The following is an 11,978-nucleotide window of genomic DNA, read 5'->3' as shown; positions in this document are numbered from 1 at the left end:
CTAGCGGTCCTCACGGACCGGCCGGATCTTCATCTCCGAGAACTTGAGTGAGTACTGCCAGCCAGTCCAGGAGGACCACTCGACGCCGTCGGCGTAGGAGGCGTGTGCGCCGCGCAGGTACTGCCCGTTGAGGTTGGACGTGTGGCAGTTGCGGTACCACCAGGCGCCGCGGTAGAAGGCGGCACAGTTGTTCTCTGAGTGGTCACTGTCGCGGTCCTTGGTGGTGAACTTCATGCCGCTGTGCTTCAGGAGGGAGTCCCCTGCGCAGGTGTACACAGGAGGTGTGTTCAGTGGGGCACGGGTGCGTGCACGCAGCTTCCCGTGCACGATGCACACACGTGAGCGCGCGCGCACCTGCCCCTTCGCACCCCCTTGGTGCCCACAGGCAGCCCCAGTGCCGCCCTGAGGGTCCCCGCGGCCTCTCTCTCCTCCTAGACTTGTCACACACCCTTTTCAGGGTTTTCTTGCCTTGGCCCCTAGAGGAGAAACCCAGCCCAGAGGCCACGGAGAGGCTCAGCAGAGCTCAAACTCCAGATGTCCTGCCTGATTCCTGGCTCTGAGCTCTTCGCTCATCTGCAAAATGGGTGGTTCTGTGGGAGAGGCCCTGAGAGCTTCACGGGGCTGGGATGAGGACCAGCTGGGCCCTTGGTGGTGCTGGTGAGCAGCCTTGATGCTGGCCCCTGGCCTGGAAAGACTTCCTTTGTCCATCCAGGTGGGGAGGTGGCCCCAGCCCTTCTCCACCACCACTGCAGCCTGGACCCTTACCTGCCGTGCCCGAGTAGTCAGCCACGGTGAGCGGGTATCCGTCTTCCTCAGGGTCCACAGAGAACAGCCCCACGCCAAAGCTCCCGTAGTGGGCATAGGCTGTGCCATTGTCAAAGTCTTCTAGGTCCACGTGTAGCTCGTAGGCCGCCTGAGTGGTCAGGGCGTGGATCCTCTTGAGCCCTGAAATAAGGGAGAGAATGATGGGAGAAGCTGGGGGCTGAGGAAGTGACCTCCCTAGAGAGAACCAAGGGGACATGAGAGCTAAGCTGATGTGGTTGGTGACAGAAAGGAACAACAACCGCTAAGGGTGTCCTTTCAGCCCCAGGCTACTTCCTTCTTCCTGCAGAGCTGTGTTTGGCAGGAAACAGGACTGATGGGTTTTCATGCTCTGTGTGTTTTGTATTTGCTTTAAATCAGGCTGTGCTTTCCAAATGTTTTAAGCTGAAGGCTGGTAAAAAGCTGCAGGAGTCAAGAGGAGTCTGGAAAATCTTCTGGGTTGGGGGTGATGGCGCCTTAATCTTCTCTGACACTCTGGGCTCCGGTTAGATGGGATCTGGTCCTCACATGCACTCCCTGGCCTGACAGCCTTTGCACATGCTGTTCCCTCTGCCTGAGACACTTTTCCCTACTCTCCTCACCTGCTTTGATGTTGTTCTTTAGTTGCTCAGTTGTGTCCAACTCTTTGCGACCCCATGGGCTGTAGCCCATTAGGCGCCTCTGTCCATGGGGTTTCCCAGGCAAGAATACTGGGACAGGTTGCCATTTCCTTCTGCAGGGGATCTTCCTGACCCAAGGATTGAACCCACATTTCCTGCATTGGCAGGTGGATTCTTTACCGCTGAGCCACCAAGGAAGCCCCCTCACCTGGTTGCTTTCTGCTCATTTTCAGATCTCACTTCCTCAGGAAGACTGCCTGCCCTCCTGTCGAAGTGAAGGACCTCTGCCAACCCAGGTGCCCCCTGTTGGTGTTTATCATTCTGATTCCAGCTGCCTATTTCCATGTCGGGCTCCCCCCTCCACCAGCGTGGAAGCTCCATGTGATCAGCATGACTGTCCCGCTCACTGTGGAACCCCAGCATCTGAGGTGGGCCAGCACACAATAGGTGCTCAATAAACACTGGCCTAGTGGACGAGAGGCAGAAGACCATGCCTGGCTCCGGACACCCCTCAGCACACCCTGTCCTACTTCCTTCCCCCCACCACTGTCCCTCCCCTCCTGCGCTCTCCTGTGCCCACCCTGGGGTCTCATGCCAGGCCCTCCCTTTCCCCTTCCACCCCCCCTCTCCGCCACTCACACTCAAGATGTTTCCCTGCCAGTTTGATTACCTCTTGATTAAGAGGGCTTTTAATTAAACGCCTTACAAGTTATTGGCACCAAGTGACATTTCCTCAGCCTGTCTCTCCTGCCTTCCTCTCCTGCGTGGGTCAGCGTGTGGACGCCCCCAGGGCGGGAGGGAGGGCTATGTGGGCTCCTCCCCAACCAGCCCAGAGGGAAGACTCTGGTCCAGGTCCCGGGCAGAGGAAAAGGAACCATGACAAGAGCAAAAGCCATCCAGACAGCCGGAACCTCCCTGCATCCACTGGCATCCATCACCGAGGACCCGGCTGCCGGAGCCCAGGGGCCTTGTCTCCTTGGGCTGGAGCCTCATAGCAAGCTGGGGCCCTATCTGGGCCCCAGGCTGCACACCCGTGGAGTGAGGGTCAGAGGGCTTCCCAAGCTGTAAAGGGCAGGCTGTAGGCACCGCTGACAGAAGCCCCCACCCCGCAGACAGCACTTACAAATGCCAGGTGCTGCTATGAGCGTTTCACGTGGATTAATGAGGCCAGGGGGATTCGAGTGAGTCCAATTTAATTAAAGGGTCCCTGTACAGCTCTTAGAACACGCCTGGCCCACTGCACACATGGTCCAGGTGCTTGCCACTGCTGTCGTGATCCATGAGACGACTGCTAGTATTATCCGTGTTTTATAGGTGAGGAGAATGAGGTGCCAAGAGGTGAAGTCACTGGCCCAGGTCACACAGCTGCTAAGTGGCAGACTTAGCCCAGACTGTGTGCGCTCATTTAGTTCTTGCCCAGGACAGATGATCTGATCCAGGTGTAGGGCAAGAGGGAGCCCAGCCCCATGGGGATGGTGGAAGATTCCTTCCCCCACCCCCGAGTGGGCCCCATGGACCCCCATTAGGACACCACTCTGCCGGGATAAGCAGAGTTCCACTCCTTAATAAGCCAGCCCAGTGCCTATGGGGGACCCCAGGTGTCCTGAGGGAGGGCCCAAGGTCTCCCTTCTCTCTACCCTTCCTCCCCTCAAGGCCCCCTTCCCTCCTGCCTCCACCTCCCTCATCTTTACCCTCTGGGTTTCTCCAGTCCTTGTAGATCCACCAGGATGCTCACAACCCCCACTTCCCTGGGCCCCTGGGGTGATTGGAGTTCCATCCCCACCATCCATCAGAGTTCAGATCACAGAGCATGAGGAGGAAGATGAGGAAACATACTCAGACCCCCATCGTCACCCCAGTGAACTTCCAGGTGGATTAAAGAGCTGAACCTACCACCGAACACTGAAAAGGCATTTTAAAAATAGACATTTTTATGACACCGGGAGAGAAAAACAGGGCCTAAAACTCAGAAGATATGAAGGAAAAGACTAGCGCAATCAACTACATGAAAAAAAGTTAAAACTCCTAGGAAATAAGCAATAATGTTACCAAAAAAGAGATGCTGAAAGACAAATGACTGGGAGTAACTATGTATCAGGGGTATCTGACAAAGAATCAATAACCTTAATATATAAAAAGCTCTCATAACTCAATAGGAAAAGACAAAACACTAGATGAAAAGGTGGCAGGGGAATGTGGAAAAGCAGAGGCAGGGCACATCACAGGGCAGTTGAGGACTGGGCTCCCGTTGACATCCTCATTGGGGCTCCCTGCCTGCCAGGAGCTGCTCAAGGCTCCGCTTAGATGCTTTTGCTGCACTCAATGGCTGCCAACAGATTTCAGTTAAGATGCCAGGGGTGGCAGGGGCACCACTGCTGCTCTGGGGGGTGGGCGCTGACCCTCAAGGGTAAGGGGAGCGTGAGGGTCATCCTGGTCTTCCAGCACCTGCATCGGCCACAGCAACCAGGTCCCAGGGCGCCCCCAGCAGGACAAGCACACATCCTCGAGGGACCCAGCCACGGCGCATGCACCGCCCTGGGCTTCCTGCTCCTAGACACATTCCACTGGGTGCACAGGTCCCCTTTCCACGCAGAACCTGGGAGCTGACCTGGGCACGGGGGGTCACGGAGACCTGGCTGGCATCCACGTGAGGAGGGGGCTCATGTGTGACAGCCTGCATTGCACAGGGAGAGGGCAGGCCAGGCGTCAGGCGGGCGGGGGTCTCACCTAGCCAGTGCTCCCCCGTGAGCTTGCCGAAGCCGTCGCGGTACGCCTCCCAGCCTCGGAAGAAGTTTACGGAGCCGTCCTCCCGTCGCTGAAACACCTGAGAGCGGATGAGAATGGAGAGCTGGCCCCAGACTTCCCAGGACCCCACATGCGTCCCACTGCCCCTCACCTGCCCACTTGGGGAGCACAGGGGCTGAGCCTCGTATCTCTCAACAGCTCTCGCTGGGACCCAGACCTGGGAGGCTCATGATATTCCGAGGCGGGGGAACTGACCAAATGCCCCCAGGCCCTGAAATACCCCCTCAAGGAGGAACCGGGGTGGACTGGGGTGCAGTGGAGAGAAACAGACTTCCAGACCCACTCTGCTGCCTCACTGTGTGACCCTGGACTGGTCCCATCCCTGCAGGGACCTCAGTTTCCCCACTGGTCAAATAATAAGGGGCTGAACAAAGGTCCCTGTACCTTTTCCTGGGTCCAAAACAAAACTGAACAAAAACCCATTCTTGAGTTTTTAAAGCCCAACAACACACACACACACACACACACACACACACACAGGGTGTCCCTGGTGGCCCAGATGACAAAGAATCTGCCTGCAATGCAGGAGACCCGGGTTTGATCCCTGGGTTGGGAAGATTCCCTGGAGGAGGGCACAGCAGCCCACTCCAGCATTCTTGCCTGGAGAATCCCATGGACAGTGGAGCCTGATGGGCTACAGTCTATGGGGTTGCAGAGTCGGACACGACTGAGTGACTGACACTGCACTTAACACACACACACACACCGGCTTGGCTGGGTCTCTCAATACACCCCTGCTACATTCATGCACATCCCCGCCAACCCTATTAAAAAACCCCTGGTAGGGGATCGGCAGGGGGCCCTGGGAAAGCAGAGCCCGGGCCACCTCTCAGGGGAGCACCAGGAGTCTGCAGCCAGCTGCCGGCCGCCTCTGTTCTTCATTTTAATAACATTCTTGATTTGGGAGTCCGGAATCCCATCGGTTAAATTGCTTTGAAATAAGTAGCACGCTGGTCCAGGCCAGAGCTGCCTTGAGTATTTACAGGATCCGCTGACAATCCTGTTCCCCCGCTTGCCGCCCCCCACCCCCCCTCCGCCCCCAAGCCTTTCTGTCTAACAAGCCTTTTTCTTGCTCATTTGCAGAGGCAGCACTCGCCCCCACCGCCTCCATCTGTGCCCGCGTCTGAGGTGTTAGAGGTTTGGCCGCGGCACCAGCAGAGCCGCCCGATCCATTACTAAGCAGCCCGACTTCAGCCGCCCGGAACCGCCCTGTGCGGCGTCTGCCTGCAGCTCCGGGTCTGTCCGCGGGGCACCGTCCATCACCGCGGCCGCTCGGGCAGCTCTGACGTCAGGTGGCGGGAGGGGAGGGAGGCGACACCTTTTTCCTTTGCTTGGCTACCTTCAACCCGGCCTGGCCCTGACACGTGAAAGCCCTCAGAAGGGACGCGAGCAGAAGGAAATTCGATCAGGCTCGGAGATCAGAGAGCCGGTGGAGAGCGGGTATTGATGGCTGCAGATTGGGACCCTGAGCACGTGCCCTTTGAAAGGCCTAATCCTGGCAGAAGCTCAGACACTCCCCCGAGAAGGCCTCGGACAGCAGAGCCTGTTTCTGCAGGAAGAACAGGGCTGGAGGTGGGGGGTGGTGGGAGGGCTGCTGGGGCGGAGGAGAGGGGCAGGGGCGGGGAGGACAGTGGTTCCCAATCTGGGCTCTAGAGCTTGGGTTCTGCCACTTACAGTGCCAGCCAGTGACGACGCTTCTCTGAGCCTCAGTTTCCTCATCTGTAAAATGGGGATCTCGGCATCAACACCACCCCACCACCCTCACCCCCCGGCCCTTGCCCATTGGCTGTAGATAGCTCAGATGGTTTAAAAAAAAAAAAAAAAACTGCCTGCAATGTAGGAGACCTGGGTTCAATCCCTGGGTGGGGAAGATCCCCTGGAGAAGGGAATGACAACCCACTGCTATATTCTTGCCTGGAGAATTCCATGCAACCAAAGGGTTGCGAAGGGTTGCAGTCCTAACACTTTAACTTTCACCCACAGACAGTCAGCTCAGGGCCTGGCACATAGGCAGGGGTCAGCCCATACCAGACGAGGAGACCCACAGCCCCAGGACACAGACCACCAGGGCCTCCTCCCTTCTCTCTCAGCCCTGGCCCTAGGCCACATTGCTCCCAGACTTGGGCTTGTCTCCTCCAGAACTGACCAGGGGGGCTGTCCCAAGTCTATTCCCCCAAATGTCGCACTTAACATCCGTGTCAGGAACCAGCTGGGAAATCCAAGTAAGGGCCCTTAGGGCAGGGGAACACGGGGTGATGCCTGGTTGAGGGGATTCCCCACCCAGGTGGGAAGCAGGGCAGATCAGAGGAATAGCAGATGGCCAGAGGGCCTGGCTTCTGGGAGGGGATCCAGGGTGACCCCGGAGCAAGGGCCCGTCCTGGCCCCCGCATGACCCAACATGTGGCCCAGGAGCATCATTCCTGCCCCCGAGGCCATGCTTGCCTCACCCACCACTCAGCCGGCCTCCCAGACCTCAGCGAGGAATAAATCACAGAGTAGTTGGTATCATTATTGCCATCGCTGTTGTTTTTCCTGTTCCCGCTATTATGAAGTGGAAAGTGGGCGGGTCACGCTTGCAGGCACAGGCAGGACAGGAACCCTAGCCACTGGGACAGGCAGGCCGGCTTGGGTTGAGAGCTGACCACAGCCGACGCTCAGGCTAAGTTCTCCTTGTCCGGTGCACACACTTCCTTACTCCTACTCTGGGAGCCCAGTTCTGGGTCCTCTGACCTGCCCCGCTTTCCATTCCAGGAGACAGAAGCTCAGACACTGGCCAGAAGTCAGGCAGCTATGAGTGGACAGTCTGACTCACCCCTCACTCCGTAGCCTGAGGCCGTGCTGGATACCCGGAAGTCCGTGTCTCACCACCCACGTCCACGTGCTCATTTGCCACCCACCAGGGGCGTCCCAAACCTGCCCCCTTGTCTCCTTGCCAGGCCTCTCAGGCCAAGAGCTGATCTCTCAGCATCCCCCTGTCTTCAGCCCTCCTTTCCTGCTACTTTTCCAGGCTGGGTGCCAGTAGCAGGCAGGGCCCCAGCTACGGCTCGGTCTGGGTGAATGATCAGAGGTGGTGAGCACACATTCAAGGCCACCGGGGCCTCCCGGCCTCTCTCCTCCACCTGGGAAGCACCTGCCATCGCTGAGAGCAGCAGACGTCTTGACAATTTGGCTCCAATCCGCCGCAGCTCAGAGGTCAGAGCATCATTTGCCAACACGGGCGCTCTTCCGAGTGGTAACAAACCGTGACCAACCCCTTCCGGGGCTGAGACACAGCCCTGCTGCAGTTCCAAAGAAGCGGCTTTCAGACTCTCGGACTGTGACCCAGGGAAATGCAGTTGACATCCTGACATGCATACTCACAGCTTTTTGTATCTGAAACAAAAGCTTTCCAAAATGATAGCTGTCCTTCAGATAGATGGGCGTTAATATTTTCCATCCTGCTATTCTGTTCTACTCCACTCCACTTCATTAAAAAAAAAAAAAAAACATGTTGCTCACAACCCATTAAATCGATTTCTCCACCAGCCAATGGATCACGACCCGCAGTTTGAAGTTGCCAGCCTTTGCCGTGGGCTGTCTTGATCCCGTAGCTCCGACACTGGGTGACCGAGCACGCTGGGCAATGGCTGGAATCTCAGACTGAAAAGCCCGCATCTTGCCCTTGAGCTGACCACAGCATGCCATGCGTCCCAGGTCGGCACAGGCCACAGGTCATCCGCAGGTCCTCCCAGGCTCCCAGGAGTGTTTTCTCTGACTTGGGGTTCAGGGTGAACTGCAGTTGTGGCTTGAGATTTCTGGAAACCAGCTGGGCTTTGGGAACCCTGGAGGGCCAGATGTCACCCACCAGAAGACCTTCAATTACAGAGCAAGGATCAGCCAGACAAGAAGATACAAAGAAGGAAGCAAGGGACTTCCCTGGTGGTCCAGTGGTTAAGACTCCACGCTTTCACTGCCAAAGGCCTGGGTTCAATCCCTGGTTGGGGAACTAAGATCCCACAGGCTGCTCAGTGTAGCAGGGAAAAAAAAAAAAAGAAAACGATCTCTTGGACTCAGCATTCCCAATGCAGCGGGCCCGGGTTTGATTCCTGGTCAGGGAACTAGATCCCCCATGCTGCAACTAAAAGGTCCCACATGCTTCAAGTAAGAACTGGCACAGCCAAATGAAAAAATGGGGGGATGCAAGTAAAGGATTGAAGCATCCACATCCCCCTCCTCCATCCTGGCCATGGAACAGGAGTCTCCATTTAGACAAAAATGGTGGGGATAAGGTGGGGAAACAAACTATGAATTTTAGGGCTAAAATATCCACTGGCCCAGCTCTTGGGGCCTCTCCCTCGGGTTCCGGCTGCAAAGTGATTGATGGAGAAACGCTTCCGCGGCCTCCTGGGCAGATGCCACGAGTGGGCAGACAGACGGGCGTGTTTTTTTTGCTGCGGATTCTCAGAAGCCAGCCGCCTGCCGCCCAGCGTCTTCCAAGTGCCGCTCGGGGAGGCTCTGCCAAGGGAGCGCTGGGCCCACATGGTCCTGCAGATGGTGCCCGGAGGTTTCAAAGGAAGGAGCCGCTGCATTTGGGCGGCGGGAGCGGGTGGGGGAGCAGCAGAGCGGCCGACTGTCCCGTGTGTCAGACAGGCTCCTGGGGCCTGTCTCGCGCTCCACAGGTTCAGTGTCCTCTGGGCCTTTTCCTCCCATGGGCCCCAGCTGATCACGTTAGCCACGCTGCCCAGAGCGCGGAGACCTCCTGAGAGTCGGGGCCTGGCTCTGCAGTCACCCAGTGCCTTCAAGGATGATCTCAGTCCTCCCCACCACAACCCAGGAGGGAGGGATTCATGCTGCCATTTGACAGATGAGAAGACTAAGGTCTGGAGAGGTGGGGAGACCTCTGCGGAGTAGGAGTGCCTCAAGGCAGGGGCCCACTGAAACCTGAAGTCGGGAGATTGACACAAAAACTGCGGGTGGCCCAGGGTGCCCCTTGGCTGAGGGGGTGGACACTGTGCCTCTAGGCCTGTGAGTCCCCTGTCTCTCCCTCATAGCTGTGCTGAGCGGGTCCCAGGAAACCCACTGGGCTGGCACCCAGGAGATTCAAGTTCTATCCAGGCTCCAGCCTAGGGCAGTGCGACCATCTGAGTCTTGGTTTCTCTCTTCTGCAAAATGATAGGGTTGCTCCTGCAGACCCCATGTGGTGTGCCTGGACTCGCGGTGGGGGGACTATGACCCTCAGAGAGCTCACAGCCCCAGGAGAGATGGATGCACAAGCCAGCAGCCTCAGGGCTGAGCAGCTCCCAATCTGAGGTGTTCTTTTGATCTTCGTGCCTCAGTTTTCTCATCTGTAAAATGGGAATTATAACAGCTCCAACCCACCAGCATACGGTGACATTGTTAAATGGGCTGGTTGATAACACAGCATTCCATCAGGGTCACGCTTGTTGTTACATTTGTCCAGAGCTCAGAAGAGGATGAGCCACCTGCTGGGATGGTTGGGAGGGTGGGTTCCTAGAGGGCTTTCTGAAGGAAGAGGTGTTCAGGTGAACTGCAGATTGAGCAGGGTCTTGGCAGGTGGTCAGAGGAGCTGAGGCACAAGAGACAGACACAGGGTGGGTCCAAATGCTATGAGGTGGTGGTGGTGGGCGGGGTCCCCAGGAGGCAGCATCTGAGATTTTTCCTCGACTCTGATGAAGCTGCTCTGGAAACCAATTACAGGCAGAGCTGTGTTGGTTGTGCTCCACCAGCCTTCCCAGGCCTCCTGAGCAGGCGGTTCTGGGAGGAGGGGTGGCAGGCTATGGCAGAGGCGGATTCTTGTCTCTAAAGAACAAAGAACTTAGACGTGGAACAAACGCAGCCCTTCAAAGCTGGCCCCTGGGGACGCTCTGCCGGCTTTCCCAGGAGGCAGTTGCTCCTCCAGTCCTTTCTGGACACCTCTGGGCAGCAACTCCCAGCGCCTGGGCTTGCTAGCAAGAGCACAGTTGCTGGAATAAGGCCAAACTGAGTTCAAATCCTGGCTGTGGGTCGTGTAACCTCAGACAAGTCACGGGACCCTTTCTGAGCCTTAGTTCCCCTCTCTGTAAAAAAAAAAAAGGTCCCATCAGGGACTTCCCTGGGGGTCCAGTGGCTAAGACTCCAAGTTCCCCATGCAGGGAGCCTGGGTTTGATCCCTGGTCAGGGAACCAGATCCCTCACGGCGTGACTCAAGATCCCACAGGCCGCAACTAAGACCTGGGCAGACAAATAAATATATATATTTTCAAAGGCCCCATCAGCAACCCCTTCGTCAGCCCTGCAGGGTCACAGTGAAGATGCCAGGCAGGAAAAGGTAGGTGTGAGCCCGGTGGGGTGGGGGAGGGGCACGGTATGTCTAACCTCTCTCTCCTTCAGAACCAGCCGCGGAAGCCCAGAAGGAAGTGGGCCCACTCCTTGTCTATGACTGCAAATGGTACCCCTGGGCCTGGCGCCCCGCCATGTTTCCCAGGCTTGGCAGGCGGTGGCTGTCGGCTCCAGGCAAACGGCGCTCAGAGCTGCTGTTTATCAGATGCTGAGGCGCCGGGCTGAGCTCCACGTGCAGCCCCCACCCCGTCTACGTTCAAAGTTTGAAAAATCCTAACCGCTCCCAGCGCATCACTCACGGACCAGAGGGGTGCCATCAGCAGTGGACGCGGTCATTATCAGCGTGCGCTCGGAGGACTCCTCCGGAACACTGGGGAGCCAGGCGACAGCCACTGATGTCACGGCAGGTCTCCTCCTGCCTCCGCAGCCCCTGGCACACAGCGGGGAGACTGCACCCTGGCGGACCCCCAAGTCCTGCTAGGTGGCGCCCCCAGTGTGTCCCACAGCCCCCCCATCACCTGCATCCTGGCTGAGGCTGGGAGCTTTCATCTCTCTTGAGCCTGATCCCCTGCTGGGCTGGGCTCTGTTCAGGGGTTCAGTTCCTTTGATGTCTTCCCAGTAAGAGAAGGATTTTCCTCAGCCTGGGGCGTGCAGGTAGGGAGGGAATGGACACGGTGGGAGGGGAGGTTTGCTCTCGCCGTGGAGCCAATTAGAGGCCCGTCTGAGCCAGCTGACCCTGCACGGCAGTAAAATGCCTGGCAGAGAACGCAGGCTTGGGCACTCGGCTGGTAGGGCCGGGGGAAAGCTGGTGGCATCGTGGATCTGAGCGGGGGACACAGAGCAGAGCCAGTCCTATTGCAGGTCCCCGCGGTAGGAGACGCTGAACTGGACCTGATTTCTGTGACCTCAACTGGTGATTATGCAAAGACAAGGGCTTGGCAATCAGGCCGGCTGGCAGCTCCACTGAAGCGACCCTGGTGGGGGCAAGGCTGTGACCCCGGGGTCGAAGGACAGGACAGTGGGGGACCCACTCTGCAGACGCCGGCTGGACCCTCCTCCCAGCCACAAAACCCCAACCGGGCCCTGGGCCTGGTCACCCTGTTCCCCAGGCCCTGAAAGGTGAACATGTAACACACAGGGGCCACCCCACTGGCCAGACGAGGAAGGGGACGCCCCCAGAGGGAATATGACCTTTCCAGTCTCTCAGGGCCCCGGGGATGAGCTGGAAACGGCTGCTTCGTCCCACGCATCACCCTTCCAAATGAGGAAATTTGGCTTCTGTTTTTAACAAATCTTCCTCCTCTTTAAAAACACCACTTGGGATTCCCCCAGAGGTACAGTGGTAACAATTCTGCCTTCCAATGCAGGGGGCGTGGGTTCGACCCCTGGTTGGGGAACTAAAGATCCCACATGCTGTGGGGTGCAGCCAAAAAA

At 57.6% G+C, this 11,978-nt stretch overlaps 1 protein-coding gene across 1 annotated transcript in view; it reads right to left on the bottom strand.

Annotated features, from left to right (window-relative positions):
• Window positions 1–11,978, bottom strand: part of FIBCD1 (fibrinogen C domain containing 1) — a 30,290-nt gene continuing 18,312 nt past the window's right edge. Inside the window, exons 5-7 of the mRNA XM_061156168.1 lie at window positions 4,149–4,245; window positions 766–945; window positions 1–260 (exon numbers count right to left, since the gene is read on the bottom strand). Of these exons, the coding sequence (XP_061012151.1) occupies window positions 1–260; window positions 766–945; window positions 4,149–4,245 (537 nt within the window). The remainder of the gene's footprint in view (window positions 261–765; window positions 946–4,148; window positions 4,246–11,978) is intronic.

The sequence above is a fragment of the Dama dama genome, chromosome 11, assembly GCF_033118175.1.
Source record: "Dama dama isolate Ldn47 chromosome 11, ASM3311817v1, whole genome shotgun sequence".
In the NCBI taxonomy this organism is placed as follows: Eukaryota; Metazoa; Chordata; class Mammalia; order Artiodactyla; family Cervidae; genus Dama; species Dama dama.
Note: the sequence above shows the minus strand (reverse complement) of the source record. Positions and strands in the feature narration are given on the sequence as shown.